The 27,954-nt window shown below is 31.5% G+C and overlaps 1 protein-coding gene across 2 annotated transcripts; it reads left to right on the top strand.

The window, feature by feature from the left end:
* Positions 1-557: 557 nt before the first annotated feature.
* Positions 558-27,467, top strand: Ggamma30a (guanine nucleotide-binding protein subunit gamma-e). 2 transcript variants are annotated; one of them, XR_013003048.1, is made up of 4 exons: positions 558-649; positions 10,782-10,948; positions 26,485-26,864; positions 27,130-27,467. XR_013003048.1 is itself a non-coding variant. In XM_076390096.1 (3 exons), the coding sequence occupies exons 2-3, from the start codon at positions 10,836-10,838 to the stop codon at positions 26,588-26,590; spliced, it is 219 nt and encodes a 72-aa protein (XP_076246211.1). In that variant the 5' UTR covers positions 558-649; positions 10,782-10,835; the 3' UTR covers positions 26,591-27,467. The 2 variants fall into 2 exon arrangements, 1 of the variants encoding a protein (XP_076246211.1); XM_076390096.1 differs by having other exon boundaries at positions 26,485-27,467.
* The last annotated feature ends 487 nt before the right edge of the window (positions 27,468-27,954 follow it).

Here is a 27,954-nt window from a genome sequence, read left to right as displayed (position 1 = left end):
TTTAGGTAGTAAAGTTTTTAAGATTATTTTGGAAAAAGGCCAATAATTTAAAATATGTATGATATTGTTGTAAGAACAATTGTTATTTTATATTATTATTTGATATAACTAAATATTTGGAAAATAAATCATTTAAAAATAATTTATTTCATTTGGAATTTATACATGTGTATGGATCATTACTTTCAAATAATCTTATTACTTTATTTTAGCTAAGTATTAGTTATTATTTCTAACAAAATGTGTCGAATTCTGTTTCTGAGATAGCCTTGCAGTTAAGAAAGTAAGATTTTTGCATGCGGTCCTAATTTAATGGCTAAGATCCATGAGTCACATGCCTTTCTAATATGTTATCAGACATGTATATTATCATTTAAGGTTTTTAAACATGAATTACTGCATGAAATTAGTTAAAACATGTACTGTGACAACAGTGATTAAAGATATCGTCAGGTAAAATACCAGCAAAATTAGATTGCCGAGTCTTGTTGAGGCTTCCATAAGTGAATTGGGAAACCTGCCAAGAGACAGCTTCTCTCAGAACATTATCAACCTACGGCAAGGTGAGTGCTATTGTAGCAATCGACAAGTTTCAGTGAATATCTTGTGACGGAGGCTCGAGTCACTTTTTTCAAAGTCAACATATTCGGTAAGTGACAACGTTGCAAATACCTTGAAAGTAAAATCAGATTCGATTCTGCGATGTTAGAATTTAGGAATTTAACAGAAGTAGATATGTAGGTATCCGTAAAATGTTCGACTACATATGAGGTAAAATTTAGAAAATAATTCTAGACATTCAAAGTACCTCGAAAGTCAAGAACAACAAAATTGCGATTGAGCTTTTGTTTATTTATTGTAAGCATTTAGCTATTAATGAAATTTGCTTGAAACTCGATAAATTGAATAACGCCATTGTCAGTGTGAAACTTGTGTCATGGGTTTAGGCTATGAAAAGCAGTGATTATCATAATCCGTGTCTGGGCCGGGAGCTCTAGAAACCCATAGCAACTGTGTCATCGTCGATTTCTTCACCTCCACTTAAAGTTAACTGGGGGTTCAGCTACAGTGAATCTCATCGATTCGCGACTCCCTAAGCAGGTTATATCCTCAAAATATCAGTATTGAGCCTGCTTCAAAGCGAAAATTATAAATGTTAGCTAATCATTATTCTTCAAAAATCGATCAATTCGATTTTAGACCAACAACTTAATTAATCTTGTCATTTTAAACGATGTAACGCAACTAACGTAATAGGGAATCGTTCCACCGTATCTGAACCTCCAGTTAACTTCGACTGGAAGGTAACTGGAGGTGAAGAAATCTGTCATAAGGCGAATACTTCATTTCACCAATGGCGATAATAGCTACTGCTTTCAGAAAATATTTACAATTAGTAAATAAAGATTTGAACGCAATTTCGCTATCATTAATTTGCGTTTCATTTTCATGTCTACAGGCATTCCTTAAATTTTCTTCCATTTGCAGTCAAATATCGTGTATAACGCCAATACAGAATAGATTCTATTACTACAAACTGAAATACAGTCCTTTCAGAACAGTTAACATGATAATATTCTCTTGTAATTAATAAAGATCATGCTTAAAATTTGATATTAATATCACTTTGTGACTAATTTGCAATTAGTTTGCTTGTGTTCAGGAAACATACAAATGCATGTTATGTAAAGTTTTAAATTCTAGACAAATTCATAGGAAAATAATTAAAAAATCTTAGAACAAGTAGAAATGATATGTTTGCGACAAATAGAAGATCTGTCAATTTTGCTTTTATGTCATTGAAATAATAGAGAACTCAAGAAGTATCAATATAAACCCACCTAATCGCAATAGTGGTGTGTAGTTCGCTTGCGACATTAATTGTAAGGGTATCGTCCTAGAAAAAGATAATTTTATGAATAAAAATCTAAAGAATATAATTATATTCGCTTCAAATTTAAAAATACTTGATCTTCAAAGTGAAATGTATAAAATGAAAAAATAATTATAACTTTCAATATCAAGAAAATAAATTCTCACTTTAACCCTCGGACAGCGGACTGTTTTACATTCATGTACAACGCCAGCGGACTCAGAGACACTTTTGACCCAGTGTTCGTCATTCAAGGGTTAAAAAAGATTATAAGACTATAAAACTATAATAATAATAAACTATAATCTAAATATGCCAACACCCCTAAACTAAAACTGAACACAAACAGTTTTCGAGCTAAAAATTTGTAAGTATAACTCGGTTTTACGAAGATAAGAAAAAGGAAAAATTTGACACTGTATTTTTTATATGAATTTATAGCTACAGTGAGGATCAGCGACGTAGGTCAGTGAAGGCTACCCTCTCCTTTTACGCTTGTCCAAGACTTCCACATCGTGGAAGGATAAGCTTGAGAAGAGAAGGTGACCATCACCGAACTGCGTCGCTGATCTTGACTTTAGTAAAAATGACGTAGACTTCCACAAATTTTACGTAACCTACATCATATTTTCATTGTATGGATCGAAAAGTTAATATTTACAAAGCTATAAACAATTTTTTGTTTCCGTTTAAGTAAGTAATTTGTTTGCTTTAAGAGTTATTGTGATGTATGAAAACAATGGTTTATTATTTTTTCTTTTTCTAGTTGCAAAAGGTTTTAAATAAGATACTTCTGAGTTAATAAGATACTTCTGAGTTTTAAATAACATACTCCTGTAAAGTGGAGAGATAAATATTCTATGATTTCTATATGGTACGATAGCTTTTGAAGCGTGTAAATCACTCACTTGGACTAAATGGACACAGGAAATTGTTTATAATTTTGAAAATATTTGTTAAGACTTTGCTGCTCCATTTGTCAAGTACTATGTACCGTAAGAATTATGAATCCTTTTTCCTTTCCAGCCTCTATACAACCAAAATAAACATCTTCGGATTAAATGAAAAAAAACATCATCATATTTGCTTTCTATATATTTGAAAAATTCCTTAAATTCCCGATAATTTAGTCCCCGAGATCTAATAAAATTTATAAGTTTAACGATCGGCGGAATAAGATCGGACATTTTCAAAATTTTTGCACTTAAATTTTTTTGGTACAAAATGCAGGGGGAAAGCATTATTTAGCGTTCTGTTCTCCGATAGATCAATATTCATACTAGACATAACTCGAGCTCCATCTGTTATTATTTCGTTAATTCATCTAACAGGATGTTTAATTGATTAAAAGCAGTTTTCAGTGTCATGTATATATTTTCTCCTATAGTAATCCCTTTCAATGGGATTAAAGATGCTAATTTTTCTGTGATGTTGAAACGAGAATCTGTTCCTCTCACAAAGACAGTAAGTTGTGCCTTCTCACTGATATAACTTTCGTCCAGAGTCATTCTCATTTAGAAATATGTCCCTGCAAATTTTCCTGAATCCCAAATCGCGATAAACTAATGTTCGTAAGCATATTCTTCTTATCGAGGAAAGTATCATCTGCTACTGTTAGTAAACGTTCTTTTTCTATTTTTTCATCCTATTTCTTCATGGTTTCATGTTTTGTGCTAAAATTTGACTAACAATATAACTTGCCCGAATTGCCATGTTTGCAGTTAATGAAGCAGCTCTGAATGTATTCTGCTGTTGTTTAAGATTTTTTCATAGTTGATTCATCTTGCCCTCTCGCAACTGTCCTTGCAAATTGTCAAATTTTGAAGAATGGTTAGTTTCGTAATGCCCTTTAATATTATATTCCTTAAAAATAAACGTTTTTTCGCAGCATATCATACAAGCAGCATTATCTTTTATGTAAGTAAAAAAATAATTGTGTCCATTCTTCGTTAAACTAACGACATTCGCCCCCAACTTTGCGTTTTTTAGATTTTGAACTCATGATTAAACACAAGGTTCTATTTATGAAAAAAAGAAAAAAATTGTACATATGAAGTTTAAGAAATATGTATGTACATATATAACAAAAATATATATTACCGTTATAAATTTATAATATGGTGAATAAGACACAATTCAGATTAAAGGAGTATTACAAAGTAAATTTCTTTTCGCTTTCTTCAGTTTATCTCTACTTTCTTTCACACTCTTGATTGCTACACTCAGTTACCGTATTGTCGAACTGATTCACTTTGTTTCTTTAATTCGCTCTTGATTGTCAAATTTTCTCTGGTTTTCTCTCTCATTCTCACTCACTCACTTTTTCTGTTTTGCTTGCTCGCTCTGTTCCGTTCGTTGCTTAAACATGCTTTAACTCATTGTTTCGTATCCATGGCAACATTTGCTCGAAATTCTGTCATTTCTCTGATCTTTTTTTTCAATCCTTTGTTCGCTCCTACAACATTTTGCTTAAGTTTTGAGGGAACTCATATTGAACGTATCTTTCATTAAGATTTTTACACTTCAATCAAATGAAGTGTCAACATGTCGGCGGGTCATTAGTAATTAGAGGGATTAGTAATTAGTAATTAAGTCAAGAAAGATCACGTTGTATGACCGTCAGAATAATAACTTACTTACTTGCTTTCTTCAGAGTTTTATTTGAAGTCGTTGACGAATAAAAGTTTGTTTTTCAGTAGTGGACACCTTTTACACTTTGTACTATAATCCGCAGTTCAATATTTTCTAAGTCCTTTCAATAATTTATGAAAGTTTTTGAAATACGTTTAGGATCGTTGTCCTGCAAACACGTTACTACGAAGTCCTATTATTCTTCTTTTATACAGTAGTGCATGATCTCGTAGTATGATTAAATATGGTTCTGTTTTCGTGGTCATTAAAATTAAGTAATTCAGAATGTATTATGTAGAAATATCTCCATCTTGTGGAAATATTCTTCAGGATGTACTGATTTTCCAAAGCAAAAGAAAAAGTTTACACAATAGCATGTCGTCCTATAGAGATAAAGATATATGTATGAAATACATTATTATGTGAACAGTTTCCTTCTTCTAAACATTTATGATGGTTGATAAGGATGAGAAAGAGAAAGAGAGGAAAAGAGAAAAGAAAGTGTCTCGTTTTGCTTCTGTTAGTGGACTCGTGAGTAGGGCTACTTGGCAAACTCTGTCTTCGCGCGGTGGTAGTGAGGTCAGGTCAGAGGTTGTATTCGTAGAAAGGGATAGTTAAGTGACTACTTTCGGGAAAGTGGAAAAAGTGAGAAAGTTCCTCTAATGGCGAAATATTTGTGGAGGTGGTGCCGTCACATTCAGATTATACACTATAATATTAATTATAAATTTAGATGTTGGCATAAAATAGATAAATATAACAAAATTAAACAATAAAATCAAGCCAGAAAATTGTATTTATGTTTTAATAATCATTTTGTTCAAACAAGGCAACCGTCCTGTAACTTGCGCTCGAGTGTACTATTTTTGGAAAAAACAATATCGATGAATCGAGGTATTTAACTACTCACAAAATCGAACATTCAATCTATTACTTAATATACATACTCTGAGCGTTTACAGTTCACAGTGACGAAATTATATTTTTAACAAATATTAAAAAACGCGCTCTTTAAAAACCCCATAACGTACTTCCAATAAAATGGTTACATTTTTTGTGAATAACAGTTTGTTTAATAAAGTAAAATTCACACTATAATTGCATACATTACTTGATCATCTTAATCTCTAATCTGTCATAGTTAATGTGAATTCTCATTTATTCAATAATGCATATAATATAATGAAATTTCTTCATTAATATTAATAATGATATCCTTGATGACATTCATGAATTAACTGGGTTAGACAGTAATGAATAAAAAAAGCTATTTTATATTCTATTGTTATCTAACATATATAATCCATTATTACTTTTAAGAATTTATTATTTTAATCGAACAAATATCGGAAGTTCAGTGGTGTTACTTTCATTGTAATATAATTCAAAATAAAGAGCTTGTCTTAAAAAAAATAAGGACCTGTCTATCGAACGTACAGTTAACACACAACGGTCTTTAAAGTTTGTGTAGGGGAAAACGGGGGCATCCTAATATTTTTTTAAATGGGAGGTGATATTAATTCTTTACTATTACAATAGCTCTCATCAGACATGGTAACTTCATCCCATTTAATCTAGAAGAAAAATGAAGTGAATATCTTCACTAGATTCTGAGAAAACAGCTTGTAACATGTATACGTATATATTCATCTCAATTGGAAGAACTACTGCTTGAAATTTCACACTCTATTATATTATTAACGGAACGTGATTTATTACTAAATAGTAATTACTGTTTTAACATGATATGGCTCCTAGCTATGATGTCAGATGTTATCGTATGGAACGTGGTAGCATATGATTTCACAATGTGAAATATTAACCTTCATACGATGAGTGGCGGATCAAAACCTAACTCAGTTTTCGCTAGCAGCTATGTAATTGCGAAAGTATTCTCCATGTGAGTGTTAATGTGTTCCTATATTTTTCTAAGAATGCCTGAAATTTGCGTGAAATGTGTCTGACTTGGGACTTATTCTACTACCTGTTATAGTAGCAGACCGGACCTATGTATGACCTGGACGCTATTTCAGTAGAATAAGTTAAGTCAGATATATTTCCCGCGTATTTTAGGTGTATGTTTAACCATTCGTGATTTGAAAACGAAGCTTCAAATATAATTTTTTTCTTGATTTTTGCTTTCACTTCATACCCAAAGGTTTCCCTTTAAATTTATTTCTTACCTCTACTTGAACATCGTGTATAAAAGTTCAAATATTTTGGTAGATATGACTATGTATTATGGACTCAGAATACGTACATTTATACAAATACATTCATATGTAAAAGAAAGCTATCTAAGAAAATATCTTTTTCAGGCAACGAACGTACATAAAATTAACTTGAATAATACGTATGAACCACGTATGGTTTGCAAGCCGTAGTTTGGCAGGTATTGGAAAATATAATGTGTTTCATTAACTCGATTCGCCTTATACATTTCTGCTATCTTGTAGTTATCAATTATTTAATGATATTCACGGATAACAGAAGCCTATATTTATTTGTTTATGAAGTTAGGTAATATAAGTTAAATCAAACAGTAATTTAAACGCTCAAGTAAACTCTTGTACAAGCAAAATGTTCGCAACGCCATTTTTGTAACTCAACTAACAAAAAGACAACACACAAGGATGAAAGAGAAAAACAAGACCCATGAGGAAGTCTCCGACGATCTTGTGCACGTTGGTTTGGTCCCGAAGATATTCATAGAGAAGTAGTGTATCCGTCCATGGATTTGATATCCTTAAGAATACAAAGTTGTTTTTACGGAATTTCTCAACAATAGACAACTCTGACGCATAGTCAGGCAGCTGCTAAAATGGAATAAACGTGGACGAACTTGATTTTCAAATCAGAATATTACAGAAAAGTGACAAGAATTTGGAAAAAGGCAGACAAACTTATTGGTTCAAAGCCAAGAATCTGCTAGGAGGCTGGAAATAAATAAACGAACCGGATACAAAATCAAGGTGTAACCTGGTATAAATCATAAAATAGATTAGGTTATGTGGATGCGTTCGATATTAAATCAGAAAGCCATTGGGTTGAAAAGCTTATTTTTGGCAATTAAACCCTGCCGACGAATCAGACTAAATCAGAGAACCACGAGAAATATTGCCAAGGCTTTATAACTCTTTAATTGAACGTTGGTAGATACTGCAATAGAATAATTTACATGATTTTATAACCGACCAGGATTGGGCATTTTCTGACTAAATTTTCATTCGAATAAGTATATGAATAGTTTTTTATTCGAGCAACTTTAGAATACAAATTCCAAACAAAATAAAATCATACGATAATAATAAGTCATTTTTTATTCGAATAAATTTTCATTCAAATGATTTTTTATATAAATAAACATGTAATCGAAGAATGCGCGATCCAGCTATTTCTTATACAATGGTATTTTTATTTATTTTAAATACAATTTATTCATGTAATTTAAGATAACAAAAGACTGACTTTCTTTAAATAAAAGATGCCTTATTTATATGAATATTCAAAATTAATTACAGAGACAAATTATGCTATGTTTTTTGGTTAATTACTAAATTGTAAACAAAGTAATTGTCATAATTTGAATGTGTTGGAAGGGCTTGAAGCAAAATATAGACCTTTTGATGAAATGTGTTTTTGTAAAACATCACTGAAAGATTTTGAAAATTTCTGAAATTACATGATTCAACATTATGTAATAATTTATTGCACAATAAAGTATGGTAATTAGGAGTCACCTCAGCGATTTTGATAAAATTGAAATGTGTCGTAAATCTCAACATTCAGAACAACTTTTTCCTGCACCTACATATATATGTAACCGTCAAGTGGCCTTAGTTTTTGAGATATTACAAAAACACGTGAATATAGATGCGAAGTCTTTAGTCCAAGTCGAAAAGATGGAACGTAATTTGAAACATACTAACAATGGACAGTAGGAACCCAAAAATTCTGATATTCTTGCAACTTTCTGGGTTTGTTGATGACCTCAAAAGAAGTATTAGACCACTTCTTTTGTCACCCATTGAAAGACACTGAAAGCGGTGGAGCGCTTTTTTCTGCATAATTATTTAAATTATTATTTATTTTATTTCTAATCTTTCCAAAATTCAATTACAATTATATTGCTTAATGACCTTGAACAAAATAAAATACCGTCGACATCAGTATCAACCAATGTCTGCAATGTGAAAGTTGTCGGTCAGATTGTGCACATTCAATGTCTGTGTGTGTGTCAGTAGAGCCAGCAGGTTCGCTGTGTTGTGCAAGTGACGTTGAACTCTGACGATTTCGTCAAAAACTGTATCGATCCTTTCAAGCCGCTTGAAGACTTTCTTAAGCCTTTTAAACACAAGATAACAATTCATCGTTAGTTGGATCGTTACCTTGTATCCAAAAGGGTTAATGTCTCTTAATCATTTGTCATTTTCAGTAACTAATACATTAATCCTAGAACCCTGGGATTGTCGACGACACTAACATTTTAAAGTTGGAGATCTATTTAGCATGTACATTAAAGTAACTTAAAAATTTTTTGTTTTTTTTTCTATAAGCTGGATTCAGGGCGTGCAATTGTGTTTTCTTATTAAATGCGCCCAAAGTAGAATGGAAAAAGAATTTTTCAACAATAGTAAATATTATTTTAAAAGATTATTTTAGGTCGTCCGCAATCCCACTGTGTTACTTATGCCGAAAAATAGAGGGCTGTCGTTTTAGGGTTAATATAAAATCGTTGAGATTTATCGGATTTGTGCACCCATTTTTTTCGCTGTTAGTGCTTCGTAACAAGGTGACTATCCATCGATGGCATCGCATAGTGTCTTTCTGACTGCATTCTATAAACAAACCGAGGTTCTTATCTTCCCTTATGGTTACTAGACTTGTACCTTTGGTTTCAAAAAATCAGTTTAAGATATACCTCTAGTAAGCTATGAAGTCGAAAGGTAGAACGTTTCACTTTTCAGTACTAATATTTTTATATTACTTTATTAATGTCTTTAGTTATATTTAGTTTATTAATTAAATTTTAATAAGACAGTGCCATTCGATGCCATCAATCGATGTGGTCACATAGACCTCGCCAGTAATTTTCGTTCAAAATGACATTTGATAAAAAATTATATCGATCTGGTACGACATTGCAAGGTTTATTGTTCGGCATGACCGACAACAAATGAACTACTCTGACCTGGTTTTTCTGATCGAATTTTTGACATTCTGCTATATGGAATTCCATCATTATGGCACTTCAGTAAATTCGTTTTAAAAAATTCCATTGGATTATCAACAGAAACATATAGGATTCCATTTAACAAAATTAATTGAATCTTGGAATTCACTATTTATTTCACATAGGTAATATGCCTATTGATGATGTTAAACAACTTTCGTGAGACCATTTCGTGAGACTTTCTTTAAAATAAGAATAACGTTCTTATTTAAATGTAATATCATGTATATGGCGTGGTTCGCACGAAATTGAGGAGACTTCAGTAAACGTTTTTTTTGCTTTTGAATTTGTTTAAAAAATATAGAGTTTAACATTTTATAGGTTTTGTTGATTTCGATAACCCAGAGTTGTGCTTATGAATTTTTATCTCGTAAGACTCTCACAGTATGAAATTCAATCTTTGATTCTGGTTTGGAACGTTTGGCCTACAAATGTTACAATTTGGCTTACAAATTTTTTCTTCAATTGAAAAATGAATTTTGAAATGTTTACAAATGTAAATAAATTTCAATTTTACAAATTTCTTCTTTAAAGTCAGGTGTTTGTAAATTAAAAACAAATATTACTATATTCCATGGCATCCTTAACGAGTAAATGGTTTTTCATTACTTATTATTAGTCTCTTTATAATCATTCTTGGGTTTATAATAAAAAATAGAATAGGAGGAACCAGTATTTTCTACTTCTTTTTTCTTCAGATATAGTCTTCTTTATCAATATTTAAAAACGGTTTGCAAACATATTTCATTATTATAAATTTGAGGATTGAATGCAGAATCCTTCGTAGATTGTAAAGAATTTTCAGCACAGAAACAGCAAAAAAAATGTATGTTTGCATAACACAGTGTTTACTGAAACAAGCAATTAAGAAAAAAAATTTGAATACACGTCAATAGAATTTCTTCTGACTGCGTAGGGATTGAAGATAAAAAACTTCATAATGCATTTTCCTCGCAGATTCGAATTTTCTATATTGGTGAGATAGGATCGGTGTTTCATTAACAGGAGTCTTTATATAAAGACAGTTCTATTGATTTTTCGTAGAGGCGCAAGCGCTATTCGGTTCTTATCGGGCAAAAGGGAGGCGCCGCTCTCACCATGGATCCCAGTGTACTTGCCAACATGGACAAGGACGCGTTGAAGAAGCAGATCGAAACCCTGAAATACCAGGCTAGTATGGAACGATGGCTCTTATCGAAGAGTATTGCTGCGTAAGTCTGACAATCGCTTTTCTTTCATCTTACACTTGCAAACGTAACATTTACATAAGTATTTTTATTTTATTTTTATTTATTATATTCCAATATTCTTCCATTTTCGATTCTTATATCTTCCACATATTTACTACGATTAAGCTTCCTTAATTAGTGAATAGAAACATCGAAAATTACTTAATTTAAGAATTTATAGAGGTATTAAAATACATGTAAGTTAGATGCTTCTGTAGTAAACGTTCTCCTGCAAATTTGATTATCGTATCGTCAAATTCTACATTGTCTATTATTATACCATATCGTTGTCCTTTTCGAAGACATGCAATGAAAAATATTGTAAAGAGTATGTTTAAGAAGTGTAGATTAAATGAGTCGTTCAGTGTGAAAGTGATAGAAGTGCATTTCTCTAGAAAATAATATATAACTTTGCTATTTATTTAGAAGAAAAGTGATACAAGTGTAGTGTTTATGAGTATGTATAGTAATGTGTCTTAATGTTTGGAGATAGACAGATACTTTTATTAAAGTTTAGATCGTAATTTGCTTTACAATTTTTCAAGTGTATAAAAATAGTTTTGTTACATATCGAAATAAAAATTGTACCTGAAATTTTTTGTAGCAGTCTTCTCATGTTCATCACAACAATCTTTTACACTATGCTCTGCAATTTGCAAAATGTTTTGTGGCACTTAAATTTCCGATTAAGAGTTTCTTTTTCATCTTTTGACTATCTAGATAGGCATAATGAACTGTCTAAGTAATTCTACTTAAGGAAAGTACTTTTTTAATATGGAGCAGCTAATTATTGCTTTCGATTTTAACTATTTAATTTAATGTATTTATTATAACTATCTGTACATAAATTGTTCAAAGCATATATTTTTGGTAGAATTTATGCTATAGAAGAAGTTTATTCAGTTATAAATGTGACGCAACTTACATCATACACACCCATTTATCTTCTCTTATTTTGACGGTAGCAATATGTTTATTATCTGTAGGACCTATAATCACAAAGATCTTACTTTGAAGAGAAATAAAAGAAAAATATAATAAACTCAACTATTTTGTGCAACATAAATTCGATAATTCATGCGTAATAAAATGTTCATACATGCCTGTCGTATATCCGCGATGTCGTAAAGTGCCCAGAATTATTAATAGTACTAAGTCACATACTGGAAACTGAGGAAGCGGTACGGGGTAACATTAACAGTTAAGACCTCGTTCATTTTCATTGGAACTACGTACAATTTTTGAAAATTAAAATATTGACAAATTTAGCAATAGCTAAAATCTATTAGTAAGAGACAAAAGAAAATTTATTAGTAAGAAACTTTTAATAAATAAAAATTTAACATATATAAGGTTCGAATAAGGGCTACATTTTTCCAATTGTAAGGTTTCCAAAGTAAATGTCAAGGTTAAAAAGTCTCTATATACTAATTTGTTAATATATTATTTTGAATAACGTTTTCAACTATGACCATTGACCAAGGCAGAGGATTCGATATCCTGAACATTTTTGCGACTTTCTTTCCATAGAAGTCCATACGTAGTTAATTACTCTAGGGTCAAGAGGTAAGTAGGTGTACGGCGAGAGTCGTCTTATGTTTCCGGATATTCAAGACAATTCTATTAGTTGAAAGATAGGAGACACTATTGAGTGTTTTGTTACCAACAGGTTGTGATACATTAATTACTTCGAGCTGTGAAGGCAGCTGTAATAATTATAAGATTGAATATACAGTAAATTTACATTTCGATCTATAGAGGTTTTCATAGAAGAGCGAAAAAGAATGAACAGAGAGAAAAAAAGCAGTAAGAAAAGAAAATTAGATGCATATTCACTGATAACACAGACGATTACTTATGTGAGAGACAAACCAAAAGCATTGATATTTGTAAGGTGGTGCAGTTTCAATAGCAATTAGCGTAGCTGGTAAAAGTTGCGCTAAATGGTTCATTGTTGGTTGTCAGTGCAGTGGTACAAGCATCCCATGTTTAGATTAAACTTTGGCTGCTTTCTTCGTTATTATACCATAAAGGTCGCAATACAGATTTAATAATTGATTTGTTAACGTTGGAGTGACAAGTATTAAATAAACAACTTGCTATTAAAAATTGTAAACTTGGACGAAAGCTAGTGAAGCATTACTGCACATGTATGTACGTAACGGTATGCATATAAATTTCGTGTACCTATTTTCATCACGTACAATTTGAAAATTCATTAGGGTTTATGGAAGTCCTTATTATGAACACTAAAGTTAATTTTATTTTATTTCAAGCTTAAATTCCTATGTAGCTAGTACAAAACAAAAAATACTATCACAAAATAGTATATTCAACTACTGGAACGTATTTAAAGTATCGATGCATGCATTTTCAGGTTGTCCACTTACTAGGATATTTGGCATCTTAAAAAAATTATACAGTGTTCAATAATAGGTGTCAGAAATTTTAAGTGGTGATAAGATAGAAAATACATTAACTAAAAGAAATAGTAAAGTATGGCCGAATACAGACTTACAGTGGCTTCGGGTTAGTTGACCGAAATTTCCCGGGATAGTTGGCTGTCGCGATCCCCACCACTTCTTAGAAGTGACTCGCCAAGTGTCTTCAGCGTAACGAATTTAAAGTAAATAAGCTTGACCTCCCTGAACGAAACCCTTTACTTATTATGTCGTATGTTAATATCTCACTCGCACTTATTCTTTATTACTCTACCTATTCACCCATTCGGAGACGAACGAGTCGGAGAAAGAAAACACTGGGGAATTAGTAGAAGTAGGCCTTCCGAGATAGTTGGCCAAATCTGGTCTCGAACCATGGCCAACTAACGCGAAATCGTGTATTCTTCTTCCGACGTACATTAGCCAAGTTAAACACAGTGAAATCAGTAGAATATGCCTTGAGTCACACACATTCCAGGCTTATTTTGAGCGTCTTCTCAATAATTAATAACTCAAAAACACAGTCCCAAACATAATTTTGTTTACCTCTATTTTCGTTTAATTTTAGCATATAGAATCATCCTACAAAGCACAAAATCTAGCAGATAGTTCTGAAAGATAAAATTGTTCAAATTATTTATAATAATAAACGCTCGATAACTAATGCCTTGATAGGATAAGATATTGAAGAAGTATCTTGTTTCACAAGGCTTAAATATAAAAACAAGGTTTAGATACAAAGAAAATTAAAGAGGTTTGCATCAAAAGTAAAAAGAGTCAGTTACTTTCAACATTCTCCTGTGGCTACGTATGTATTTCAGGAGAACGAGGATCAATTAGATCTTCAATAATTGTGACTCATATCCAACTTGATAGAATACAATATTTTATGTGTATAAAGATTGCGTTAAGATAAAATTGTAGTTAGGTTGTACTTTCTGACAAATTCATAACAAAATCAAGCTGAGAAAAGGAATCAGAAATGTCCGAAAATGACTGGTCTTTCTGGAAAGATGCGATAAAAGTTTTCAAATCCATAGAAATGACGATTATAGTATTTTATTTTAAAGAATTAGTGACTCATTCAATAGTTTTATTAATAAATGTTTAATAGTACACCCAGAAAATTACTACGAAATAACATTTGAAGAAACACTTATAGTTGATTTATCCTTGTGATTTCAATTATAATAGAATTGTGACACGAACGAGTGTTTGTTACCTAGCTTTATACATTTGCAGATTCTCCGCATAGTATAAGCAATTCAAAAGAAATGATTTCAGATTTATGATATTCAAGAGAAAGTACCATTCATTAATTGGACATAATCTGGATCACATAAGTTGGTGGCAATCGCGGATAAACAAATTTCCAAAGCATTGATAATTACCGAAAGGCGTAAAACGGGGTTTTTCTACTACAGGTATTATGTTATAAAAACACTGGGTTCGCATGATCTAGTATTTCTACATGTTAGTCCTAAGTGACGGGTTACTGAGATTAGTTAACAAAGGCACTTTCTCGGCGATTGTACAGGCATCGGAGCAACTGCCACGCGGACGTCAAAGCAGAGTTGCAGCGAAAGTGTAACCATAGACATTTCAAAAGCCTGACGAACATGCTCTTTTCTGAAGCATAAGGAAACAATTCTTTCTCCTGTATCTTCTGTACACCAATCATAACAAGCTTTGAGTACTACCGAACAAGTAGTAAGATAGTTTTCTTGTAAACAGTTACACAACCCTCGATGAGTTCATATCAGTATTGGCTTGTCTTCAAATCAGTTGAATCTGTCTTGTCTTGTAATACAGTCCATATATATACAACTTACCCTCATATTATTAATTTACGGTAAGAATAGCGTCATTTAATCGTTGGGTATAATTAGCAGTGTGATACAATATCTTCCATTCCAACATTTTTTCTTTAATCCCGAATAAACAGAATATAAATAAAATACGTGGTAATGTTTTAAACGGTGAGAGAACAGCTCAAGAGAAACACGGAATGTCCTTCGACATAATGTCCAATCTGTCTCTCTTTTGCGATAATAATGTCTTAAAGTTAAAATCCAAGATACTCAAGATTTGCAAATTTTTTTTTTGTAAAATTACAGAATTCTTCAATTGTTAGTAGTAACATGTGTATATACATAGATACATATGTTAGCTTTAATGCACTATTATTGTTAACTGGATGCAGATTGGACATTGTGTTATAGTGTTTCAATTAAGCTCTTCTACCAAATTTTACGTTGTATTGTGTTCCTATATGCAAAAATAAGTTAAGTTTTTAGAGTAATTCTTTGTCGCACAGTTTGGACGTACAAATTAATTGATACATACAATTTATATACCATACTACATAAATATGAATATGAAGCTATAACTGTAATTTTTTTTAAAAAAATAAGTTTTATTGACATTTAATAATACAATAATTGGACAAATTAAGGAAAACAGTATTTCTTTATCTTCTCTACATAAAGCAAAATAAATTGTGCTCCTTTAACTTTCACCACTCATACGAATTTTCAATGTGCTTATCGAACCTTTGACAACAAAATTATTTAGAATTAAACGCAAAATAATCTTTATTCCAATAATAGGTATATAAATCAATATACTTATTTTAACTTAAGAACGTGGCATATGATTTGTCTTGATCCAGACTAAAGTGATTCGTTTTATCCTATTGTTTTCTGCTACTTACTACTCATCAGTAATTTAAACCGAAGGTGTACTACTGGAAACCATAAAGCGTAAATCATAATATACAGTCGAAAATTTGCTGAGTCAAATGCAATTAAAAAAATATGTCCCTTATCTATTAACTATAAAGTACTTTATATTTAATAACTTATTGATGGATTTGCATTATTCAAAATATAATTGGATTATTTTATTTCCTTTTGATATTAATGTCGCCGACAGACCAAAAAATACAGTGATTTACATATCGTAGAATGTAAATAAAAAATAACTTGCGTGTAAAATATGTCAATTATAGATCAGCACCTAACAGTTAGGCGTCACTAGCGATTAGTAGAGTTTTGTGCTATTCTTATATTCAACAATAACTGTTCTGAGCAGCTAGAATGAATTGTCCTCATCGATAACAGTTATGAGCAATTGAAGTATATTTCTTTCATCCTTAACTTATATTACGAACAATCAAAGTGAATTTCGCTCACTTATAATTGTCATTTACGATTATCAAATATAAAAACATTTTAATGTAAACATTTGTAAAAACGTTTAATGTAAAAGCATTTAAAACCCAATGTACGGGCTTTTTTTATATTAGTTATAATAGTTAGAGTCCCTGGTACGAATTTTTCAAATGAACATGTCGTATACAAATTACATATCGAAACGTCTGTAAAAAGGTGTAAAACATAAATCATTTTATAGCACTTTTCTGTTCAACATACGGTTAAAACAAATTTAATATCAAGTACAATTGAATCGATGAGTTGAAAAACAGTACAAATTTAAAATTAGCCATTTTCGAATAATCTCAAAACTATATTTAGACCCTGGAGCCAAAGTGTATTAAGTCACATTAAAAATAAGTGGACTTAACACACTCTGGCTTTGGAATCCAGATATGTAAAATGCACAAAACTACAGGTTGGGATCAAATACCACTTAGAGTGTGGTTTTTGGACTTGTACTGTTCGTCAACTTACCAATTCAAGTTTTGTTTGATTGTACATAAATACGGTAATTGTGCCTTATTTTGTCTCGTACCTAGCAGTAAAGTTTTCTGAAAATAAAGTGTTTAGAATAAAGAAATTACTTAGTAACAAAATCTTAGACATTTTCATAAGTCAGTTTACTTCTTACTTTTAATATACATATAAAGTTTCGTGTTCCCAGCAGTAAAAATACGAACTGCAATAAATGTTATTGTAATGGCGATTGGATCATTGATATACGGGTGAGGTTGAATTGTTGTAGCACTTTAAGCGATTTCCGGCAATAATGTGTATCTGTTAGCAATGATACAAAGTTTTGTACGTTCAGATTTTGAACACGCAATTAATATTTGCGTGAGCTATATTTGAAATTAAGGTTGTATGAGTATTTAACTTGAGTTCATTGGTATCATTTAAATGGCCCATTATTGGTATTCAAAAAACCACTTGAAAGCTGTGTGCACAATAAGCAGTAGGTAAAATGATATTAAGACCAACTCACAGTCTAATAGTAGATCTGGTTGAGAGTTCTAAAAGTGTAGGGTGCTTAACTGATTTGACATGGCATATCACAAGGTTAGTACGTTAGCAATTAACAGTCAAGGTTACGTTACATCGAGGTTCATACATTACACGTAGGAACAAGATCTCCTTGGATGTAGAGTGTTCATTAATATTCACTTTCCGATTACTTTCTAATATTCTTTATTGGAATTTTTGTAATATATACAAATTAATCCATGTAATTAGAATACTTTTTTAAACGATTAAAAGATTAGTATTATTCAGATGTACGTATACATAAAATTAAAAAGTCAATAAATTCTGATTGCAATAGCTGTGTGTAAAGAATTCATATAACATTGCACCTGGGCCCATTTTAATAGGTAAAGTCTCTACTTTCACACACCAGAAATGAATTTTCTCCAAGATTTGTTTTATATTAAAAAATGGAGCGAAAACAGTGGGTCTTTTTTCCTAGAAAATTTTACGAATTCAAACAACTATACGGTCCTTAATACATATTCTATCGCAATTCTTTGTACAACGAATTTGCAGGGGAAATCTTTTTTCTATAATGGCTCCCTAAAAGTTAATTTACAAATAATTGTCGCCATTTTATTGCACTTTGAATGAAAAATGTTTCCGAGGTACACCACGAAGAGGCTACAAGGTCGGTCTTGTATCTTGTGTGTACATGTTTTGGGTGCGTTTAGTGTATGTTTTGTGTGTATATTTAACTCATACTTAGTGTACGTTTAGTGTTTCTTTTGTGCGTCTAGAAAGGAGTATTACCCTCTTGTTGCTTCATCACTTCTTGGCGTCACTCTTGCACGTTGATGCAAGAGATAATGTGGTGATGTGTCATCATGTAAGAACGATGGCACGATGTGATAAGGCAACGAAGGGTTACTATTCGTTTGTAAACACACTAAAGATACATTAAACATACATTACCAGCGAGTTAAATACACTCACTGAATACACATTGAGTACATACCAAATACGACGCGAGACATACACTATTATACACATATGAGGTATTCTAATAGCAGCGGAACACTTTTTATTTAAAGTGTGAGAAAACAGCAATTAAAATTGTATGTCAACTTTAATGGTGTCACTGTAAAAAGAAGGTTTCTCCTTATGGACTTATCGTAAAAAGAATTGAGAAAAAAATTGATTAAGATTCGTACAATCGTTTGAATTTCTAAAACTTTTTGAGAGAAAGACATCCTCAAGTTTTCACTTCGTTTTCTAATGTAAAAAAAATTTACAAGAAAAATCAGTTTTGGAATACAACATTAAAGGCTTTAGCCACTAAGATACGTTCAGGAGAAATGTTGTATGAATTGTTTTCACAAAGTCAAAAAAAAACTCAAAAATTCACAATTTTATGATCAGAATTTAGTAATTTTTAAATTTTGATTGATAAGTGTATTTCCTATTACATATTTATAATTATCAAGACTTTGAAATTACTATTATATCGTTAAATTGAGAACTGTGTCAAAATAAACAGGAATTAGTATGTATGGTAAATAATAGTACATTGCATAGCATACTTTACAATAATGTGTGTAGTTATAATCTCATAATATCTAGAAGTCTAGAATGTATAGTGATGCTTTTAGGGTAGTCCATTTATTGTATTACTCCTATCTGAATATATAGTAAGGCTTTCAGTAAATTGTCCATTTACTGATGCATTTGACATCTCAAACGCCTGAGTATTGGAACATCTACCTTACCAACTATACAACTAGTTTCCCACACGCTACAAAATCTTTTATTTCTTAATTCTCGTCCTTTGTAAGAGCAACCTACATAAAAACCACTGAAAGGTTGTATCAACAGGCAGATACATAGCATAACCTAGACTAGAGGTGCACAACGAAACGATTTAAGAGCTGGAGCACTCTTGTGGTTGTGTACGTAGTGGGTTCCTTGCTCTTCATTCAAGGTCCTGTATATATGGATTGCTTCACCACTGCACCGCCGCGATCAAAACTCTCAACTTTCAACGACAAGTAACTCTGAGGAGTCAAAGAGCGGCTTCAAGAGCTAAATATACAGGGTGTTTCCAAACGTGTGGGTCATATTTGGAGGATAGATTCTAGACATAAAGACAATGAAAAAATTCATGTTTATATGTGTCCGAAAACGCTTAGTTTTTTATTTATGTGTTATTTTATTTTGTGTATTGTGTGACTCTGTGACTCTAAGACCCATAACCGTGTTTCACTCGTTTAAAGTCGGAATATCTCTAAGCTTAGTAGAACCTTGAAGGAGATAGCATGTCGTACAAGCAAGTAATGGTTCGGCGATTTACTTAATATAAAATAGAGTACAGCTAAAAAGCTATGAGTTTCCGGATATATGTGCATTCAAACATTTTTGGTTGTTTTCGTGTTTAAAACCTACATCCTAAGGATGTCGCAAATGTTTGGAAACACCCCGTTTAATAAGTTAAGTATACTGGACCAAAATCTAATGAGTTGAATGTACATCATCTGTCTCCTGTAAAGAATTCTAAGGGTTTATAAAATTAGAAATTAATAACTATTAATTGTCTCATATCTTATGAAGAAAATGACAACGATGCAATATTCGCATTGAATATTTCGTACAGTGAATTTAAAGGTATAGCTCTGTACTGTAAATGAATGAATATATGCGCCTCGCCAGTGATTATAAAAGTGGTTAAGTGCAAATGTTTTTCCAAAATTTATATTTCTGTTTTTTTTTTTGTGATTTGTCTTATTTCCATGCAATTCAATTAATAAAATAACTTTTTCAAAATTTTGGACTTACATCACTCTTATAATCACCGACACAATATCGTCAGTCTAGTTGTATACAGTTAAAAGTATACACCAAATGTGTATAAAATCTGATTCCAAAAACAATTGTAACGTCGATTTAACAATGTTAAGTCTCATCGCCGTTTCCTGACCTAAGAATGTGCAGCAATTTCCTTACACTTCCACACAATAGAAAGGATCTCGCTACGGTGCATGACGTGTGGATTCGCCTTGTTATCGTTCGGCAGCAATAGAGGTCTCATTTACGCCACAAATTCTTACATTCTTGCAAGTGCTCGGAGTACACTTCGTTTCTACATGTGTAGCCTGCAAGTGCTGAATATGTTTGTTGTTTCATGTGTCTAAAACAGGGACAGTCAGCTACAGTCCTTCTGACGAGCTTGGCTAATCATTTCGAGACCAAAAGCATACTCTTTTCTTTTCACTGTTTCCATCCCTCCCCTCTCCTTCAACTACTCATACACATACTATAATGCCGTCTTGATAACAATGAGTCTTGAATAACTATCGAGTGGGAGCGAGGGAGCAAGAATTGGAAAAATAACGTTTTACGATTACCAACCCTCAATCGGGTACTTCCATAAAGTGGACGCATATTCATACTCATAGTCAATATTTTATGAATTCTCTATACTGGAGCCCAAACTGTTTTATAACGTAGTGTCTGATTTGTCTTCGTTTCACAATCCTAATGCTTCAAAGTTAACACGACTATATGCTAAGTTAACAGTCGGAAGATTTTGCAATTTTATAGATGTTTTAAAGAGCAGAAATACAGCAAAAAGGTCTTAATAGATTTTGTTGTGTCTCCTAAAGTTTAACTTTCATAAAGTTTTAAAACTCTGCGATCAATTTTCTGTAAGCATCTTGTATTTTATGTATATTGTCGGATTTGTTCTAATCCTGTTCAAACATTCTCAAAAACCGTGACTTACTTCTCTTGTATTGTAGTATTCTTCTGAGACTGTAGTCTATTATGTATACAGGGTGTTCATTTAAACCGTTTAATTCAAAATATCTCGAAAGTAGTGCATTTCTGAAAAAAAATGATAAACATGAAAGTTGCTTGGTTCAGAGAGAGAAATACAACTGTCCTATTTACTTTTGATTTCTTAAGTATTCTCAAGGTTATTTCAAAGTCAACTTTGTTGTTTTAAATAGGAGTGTATATTTTTCTTTATAGATACGTATTCTACAGTAAAAAAGAAAATACTTTTGTATGATGTATTTCTCCATCAAATTTTATATTAAAAAGATATTTAATAAAATAGTAAATTTGTTCCTCTTTGCTACTCTCACAATAAAGGATGAAAAATTAAACTATACAAACGAAGCTTCTTTATCCTTCTGTTGATTAAGTGATAATGAAATCAGGTTAATAACAATTGAACCTTTTTGCGTGATATTTTTAATACACAAAGAATTGCACAAGTCGATTGCAAGTCCAAAACATAAACAAAGCTTTGAAACAGTAGACTATCGCTTACAATACAAAAGAGATTACATAGTAATTGTTTCAAATAATTCTCATAGCATATTATGAAAATGCTTATTCACGATGATTTTTTATGTATTAAAACTGTCCCGTAAAAAAGTGTAATTGTTATCAATTTGTTATTAATTTTTAAGTATCTTTTTAACATGAAGTTTGATAAAGAAATGTCTCATACAAAAGTTTTTTCTTTTTTCCTATGGAAGACGAATCTGTGAGGAAAAATATAAGCTTCTATTTAAAGTAACAAATGAGGATTAAATAACCTTGAAAGCGGCCTACAAGTAAAAAGTAAATAGAACAGTTGTATTTCCCCCCTTGAAACCGAGGAACTTTTATATTTGTCATTTTTTCGAAAATGCTTGTCTTCGAATTATTTTATATATAAATTTTTCTAATGAACACCCTGTATTTTATTTGTTAAAAGGTTTGGACGCAAATATTGAAATACTTATGTGAACAGTTAGATGTAAAGTTACATATGCATACATATACTAAATATTATTTCAATAATAGAGAAACTCATATTTGGTGCATATAAAATTGTTGGCGATAAGAACGAAACCATAATAAATGTTTTTAATTGCACAATATACATATAAGACTTCAACCACAAGCAAGTTTTGAACGTGTTTACTGGTTTTTTAATGGTCAAATGTTTCATGCTGTTTAGAACCTAGCAACTTCATTACACATGAGAAATCTTTTACTGCTTTACTTTTACTACTACTCAAGTAGACTTTACTGAAGAATAATAGACAAATCATTCAGGAACAAACTGGCAGAGTTTTTAAAGTTTTTAACATATTTATGACATGTTTAGGACATTTATTTTGAAATTATAAAATTGCAGAATAATATCTAAATATTGGCAACAATAGTTTCTATACATATCAGTATAAACAATTTCATGTATTATAAAATATTGTTTAATCTCATTTAATTATAATTAAACTGTTAATCTAAGCTTTTAAGTACAATAGTTTTTAAAAGTAAAAACGTTGAAAAATAATGTGTCCAGTGGTAACAGGTCAGTAACCTACGTTCATTTCTAATAGTAACTAAGCGATAAGTGAAAGCTTTCAATTATTTTATATATTTAAGTTGTACGTCTCATGTAAATAACTAAATAATCAATTTTTCTTCTTACTATGATTTCTAAAACTGAAAAAAATTGTTACTCAAAAAATTACTTCTACCATCTTAGTTATTCTGTTATTAATTTCTTGAAATTGTACTGATGTTTATTCATTAGTTAAAACGTTCGGTAAAAAAGTTTTCTTTATATTAATAAATATAATTAGTATATATAATTAGTAGTAAACATATCTTTGTTTCTAGTTTTTTTTCACTAGATGAAAAACAAACAAGTTTAGCACCGTTCTGACGCTTCACAGTATTGTTACGACTTATAGATTATTGTTGTTATTTGAAAGTATTTAACAATAAAATATAAAAGTTAATTGCTTGCAACAAAACAACCTCATTCTTTTACATTTTACAAAACGAATCTCTCCTTGAACGCAAAATCGATCTAGATAGTCGAGTCCCTTTCACCGAATTGTCTCCATGGAGAAACGACGAATTATTCGTTACCTGATTCTCGGTGACTTTCTTTCTACCGCTTTCAGTTGTATTTCGTATGGAATTGTCCTGCATTTTCTGGGTAATAGAATGTGTTATTCATAATTTTAAACTGTTTTTCACTAAAACGAAAAACAGTTAGGTATTTTTGAATAAAACGAAAGTGTTGAATCAAGTTAGTTAACTGTTATTAACAGTAAAATAGCAATAGAATGTTTCGTTATAAATAATTGAAAACATAAAAGGACCATAATATAATACAAAGTGTATGGTAAATCATGTAAAAAAGAAAGGTTCGAATTAGCCAAATTCTTTGGATCACGATGAAATTTAGAATTCAATGAGCCACAGAATTCTTTATACAGTCGAAAATCTGACAGAAGCATACGAAATAATAATATCGTGAAACAGCTTTTTACACTTCTTTTTATTTACAAAATACATAATTTAGTTTAGACACGAAAGTAACAAAATCACAAAGTAAACTGAATAGAATGCGATTTACAACTATGGTTGTAACAGTTTAAAGTAACAGTTCTTTACATGTTTTGTGTTACAGAAAAATCGTTACTCCGATATATAGAATGCCCCACAATTGGTAGTACAAGCAGAAAGAAGATGATAAACAAGTCTTAATCCTAGAAAATTCATTATTCAATGAATAATGAAATAATGAAATAATGAAGTAATGAATAAGTGAATTTTTAAAATTTCTACATAACTAAATAGTTACTATGTAATGATCTGACAATGCTGTATTGATAATGCTTCTTCTGTCACATCTGGGGCTCCAATTTGACAGGGAATAGGAAAAAGTACGTTGCATTGTTTGTTCTTAGGTCCCTGACTGGTGACCGCAACACCACTTGTTACGAGTATGAAGGACCGATATTCTGCTGTTTTACTCGCATCGCTGTATTCAATTAACTATGTAGTTTTAGGCATTTGAGGAGTAAATGAGGAAAGACAAATGCTTCCAGCTTATCATAGATTCAGTTAATTGTCATACTGTGTGTAGGAACACTCTTCAAGGACCCAAAACTTTACTTCCGTACGCTTGTAGCTGATCATAATTTTAACTCAATTTTCTCGAAAACGAAGCGTAATATCAAAACAGTTGATTCTTATTTTCAATTTATTTTTTTATGTAGAATCATTGGCTTCCCGCTTGAACCATTAATTTTGGGGCATTTCTGTAGATGTGTAATCAAAACTGGTTAGAATCTACTCTTCGTTTGATAACTTTAACGAATCTTTTCGACATCAATTTTATTATTGTTTTTAAGTAATTGTTTTAAGCAATTGTTTAAGTAATTTTGCAACCTAGATCAAGTCTATTCTTCACCATCTCAATTAGGTTTTATTTAGTGATTAGGGAGGAGTATTCATTACTTTTAGATGATTGTATAAAAACTATTCTAATAATTGCACAATGAAATCAACACTTTTACTCGAACTATTTTCCAAAATATCTAAATAGGTCATTTCATCCATCCCTTGTTTAACAAAATGTGGTTTAATCATTTCTACATCTCCAACCTAAGACACTACTGCATCCGAGCTTAATACCATTATACAAACTTTCAAAACTAAATTCTTTGTTTGGTTTTCTCTTACGTACTAATCTCCATTACTCATTCTTATAAATATTACTTATTTCAACTTTATCTGTAGTCTACATGACTTCTATACGAAGGCTTTATCAATAAACAGTTTCATCAGTGTTCTATAAACCTCGACGTCATTGCAAACCCGTTATATTTCCCCGTTTACTCTCTTCCATCCTTATTACTACTTGCCGAAAGCTTCAGAAGGCGCAAGTATTTTCTCATCATAGCTTACAATCTGTTCAGAAGTTAGTTGTACGTTTACTGTCCAGAATATTGTAATAAGTCTCTTGTTAAAATCCAACTGGTGGTTTAAGTTTGTTGTATCTGTTTTTCCAAACTTTAGGGTGAACCTGTAGCTGTCTGGACCTCAAATATGAAATTCACATTTATCACGAAATATGGCATTATTTTACTTTTTTCTGTTATACAGCTACGCAGTATCGTCACGGTTTGTACAGTGGCATAATTGAATAGTTTTCCTGGAAATATCCTTCTGATAAAAATCTTGAAGCAGTGCGTTTATTCTAGTAACGCGAATCGTTTCAATTAAAGTACTTAAGTTAATGTTTCGGATTGGTTAATAAATTATATTCTTAGTAAAACAAGCTTTATAATTGGTTAGGTATGATTCTTATTGCGAAGACTAAGTTTATCTATATCAATATTTGCGCTTAGAGAGAAGTGAGAGTTAGAAATTAATAGAAATTGCTTAACAGCAAATTAACGTACTGTATGACTAATACAGGATGGACTCTAAGGGGAATCTAAACCGACATTGCTAGAAATATAGGTCGATACATTATAGACTCGAAATGAAATTACGATTGACCTAGAACAATTACCTAGAAAAATGGTGAGGACACGAACGATTAATATAAAACAATTTTTTCTTTAAAAATCAATTATGTCATACAATCTAGGGTGCATTGGCCTTATCTGGGTCTGTATGTTCCGAATCCCCAAAAGGGGTCGAAAGCTCGTAGAATAGTAGGATACGTAACAATGAAGTAGACAATTGAATGTTTTGATGTATTTTATGAAAAAAATGAAGACACGTACAATTGTCAGGATAACTCTTACAAACTGTACTCGTTTTACTGTGGTTCTCACAATTTCACTATTGAAATTCTTTGCTTACTGCGATTTTACTTACCGCAAGAAATTTAATGACGTCTTGATGCTGTAACATTTCTGCCCCTTTTACTTCATGACGGATTTTAGTAATTTTTAATCATTTATTATACTCCAAATTTAAATCATATTCCAAAATTAAACTAGATGTATGATTTTTGTTCAACAATATTTATTTGAAGTAATACGTGAATATAAAGTTTATTTAAAGTGATGGTTTCTGTTATTTTCAGAATGAGGGAGTACGTAGAAGAAAATGAGAAGACTGATCCATTAATACACGCACCTGACAAAAAGAACAATCCCTGGGCTGAGAAAGGCAAATGTATAATCATGTAATCAAGATGTAGTACCAGTGGGTAGGAGGTGGAATAAGTAAAGCAAGACCAAGACCTGACAAAGAAGGCGGACTCTTGAACCACATTTAAGAGATAACAAAATACAATACAAAAAAGAGACTTTATAACAGAGAAGAATGATGAAGAGAAGGCGTTCGAATATAAGGAAACAATTTCAGAGGGTTCGCATGACGATGCTTTTTGACCAAAATCCTGAACTAGGAAAGACTCAAGCATCATCCAAAAATACGAAGAGAAGAAATTGATAACGCGAGGTTAGCAAGAAGTGAAGTCACAGTAGCTGAAGCGATTTACTTAACAATCGAATTCTTCGCGGTTCATGCTAACTTTCCCGTTCGGCATGCAAACTACTAACTAAGGCGTGTGTAGTTGGCTTTCTTCTAATCTCTGTTCAAGATAGACTAGCGCAAAGGGAAAGACGCGATCTGTATTGTGTATCGACATTAATTGGGTTAAATTTCCAAGTCACACGTCTTTCTCTTTTGAGTAAACGAGCAAGCGGTGATCTTTCTGTCGTAGGTACGGACCAGGATTTCAGCCAAGGACATAATCAGTTTAATCAATCTTTTCGGTTGATAGAAAAGAAAAGAGCAAGCCGAACGGCGCAGATGGAAAGTTTTAGATGAAATTGTGTTCCACTCGAGTGTTTTCGCCCTCTTGTTACTCTAATTTATTAATAATCGATATTACGAGCATCGTGTACAATTCTCATCTGTACTATGATATTCTTCTAATCGTTCATTACTTCATAACGATAATTTATCTTAAGTATATAACGTAACATAATGTAACACTATTATATGTATACACATTATACTACATGTCGTACGATTAATATACTATGCATATTTGGTGAATTTCTTACGGAAATATATTCATATCACATAAAATATACATAACTCTCTATTTTACGCTTACTTCTATATGTTATTTTATTATTCCACATTACAATAATTCAGTTCGTTATTTCCTATCTATTGCTTCTCATTAATCTTTCATAATTCGAATCCAAAAAGATTACCATGATAATATACGTTTCTAATAACTTCTACTTTTTAAAGAAAGACAACATTATAAAAGCGGTTTTTTATTATGTCCATATATATTTGGAGGCTGACCAGATGCACATGCATTTTTTCATACATTTAACTTTTAATCGAATGTTTTTCAAATTACATGTATTTCATTACAATCCGGAGATACTTTTCTTTTTTATATAATGCTTAAACCAATAACAGGTGCCCTATGGTCTATGCCCTAGGGTTCCTGACACCGAATTTTCTGGGCCACGTGAAAAAAAGGAAGATGGGGTAAAATAAAAATGGGGATAGGAAAAAAGAAAGG

This window comes from Calliopsis andreniformis, unplaced genomic scaffold (assembly GCF_051401765.1).
Source record: "Calliopsis andreniformis isolate RMS-2024a unplaced genomic scaffold, iyCalAndr_principal scaffold0001, whole genome shotgun sequence".
Classification (NCBI taxonomy): Eukaryota; Metazoa; Arthropoda; class Insecta; order Hymenoptera; family Andrenidae; genus Calliopsis; species Calliopsis andreniformis.
Note: the sequence above shows the minus strand (reverse complement) of the source record. Positions and strands in the feature narration are given on the sequence as shown.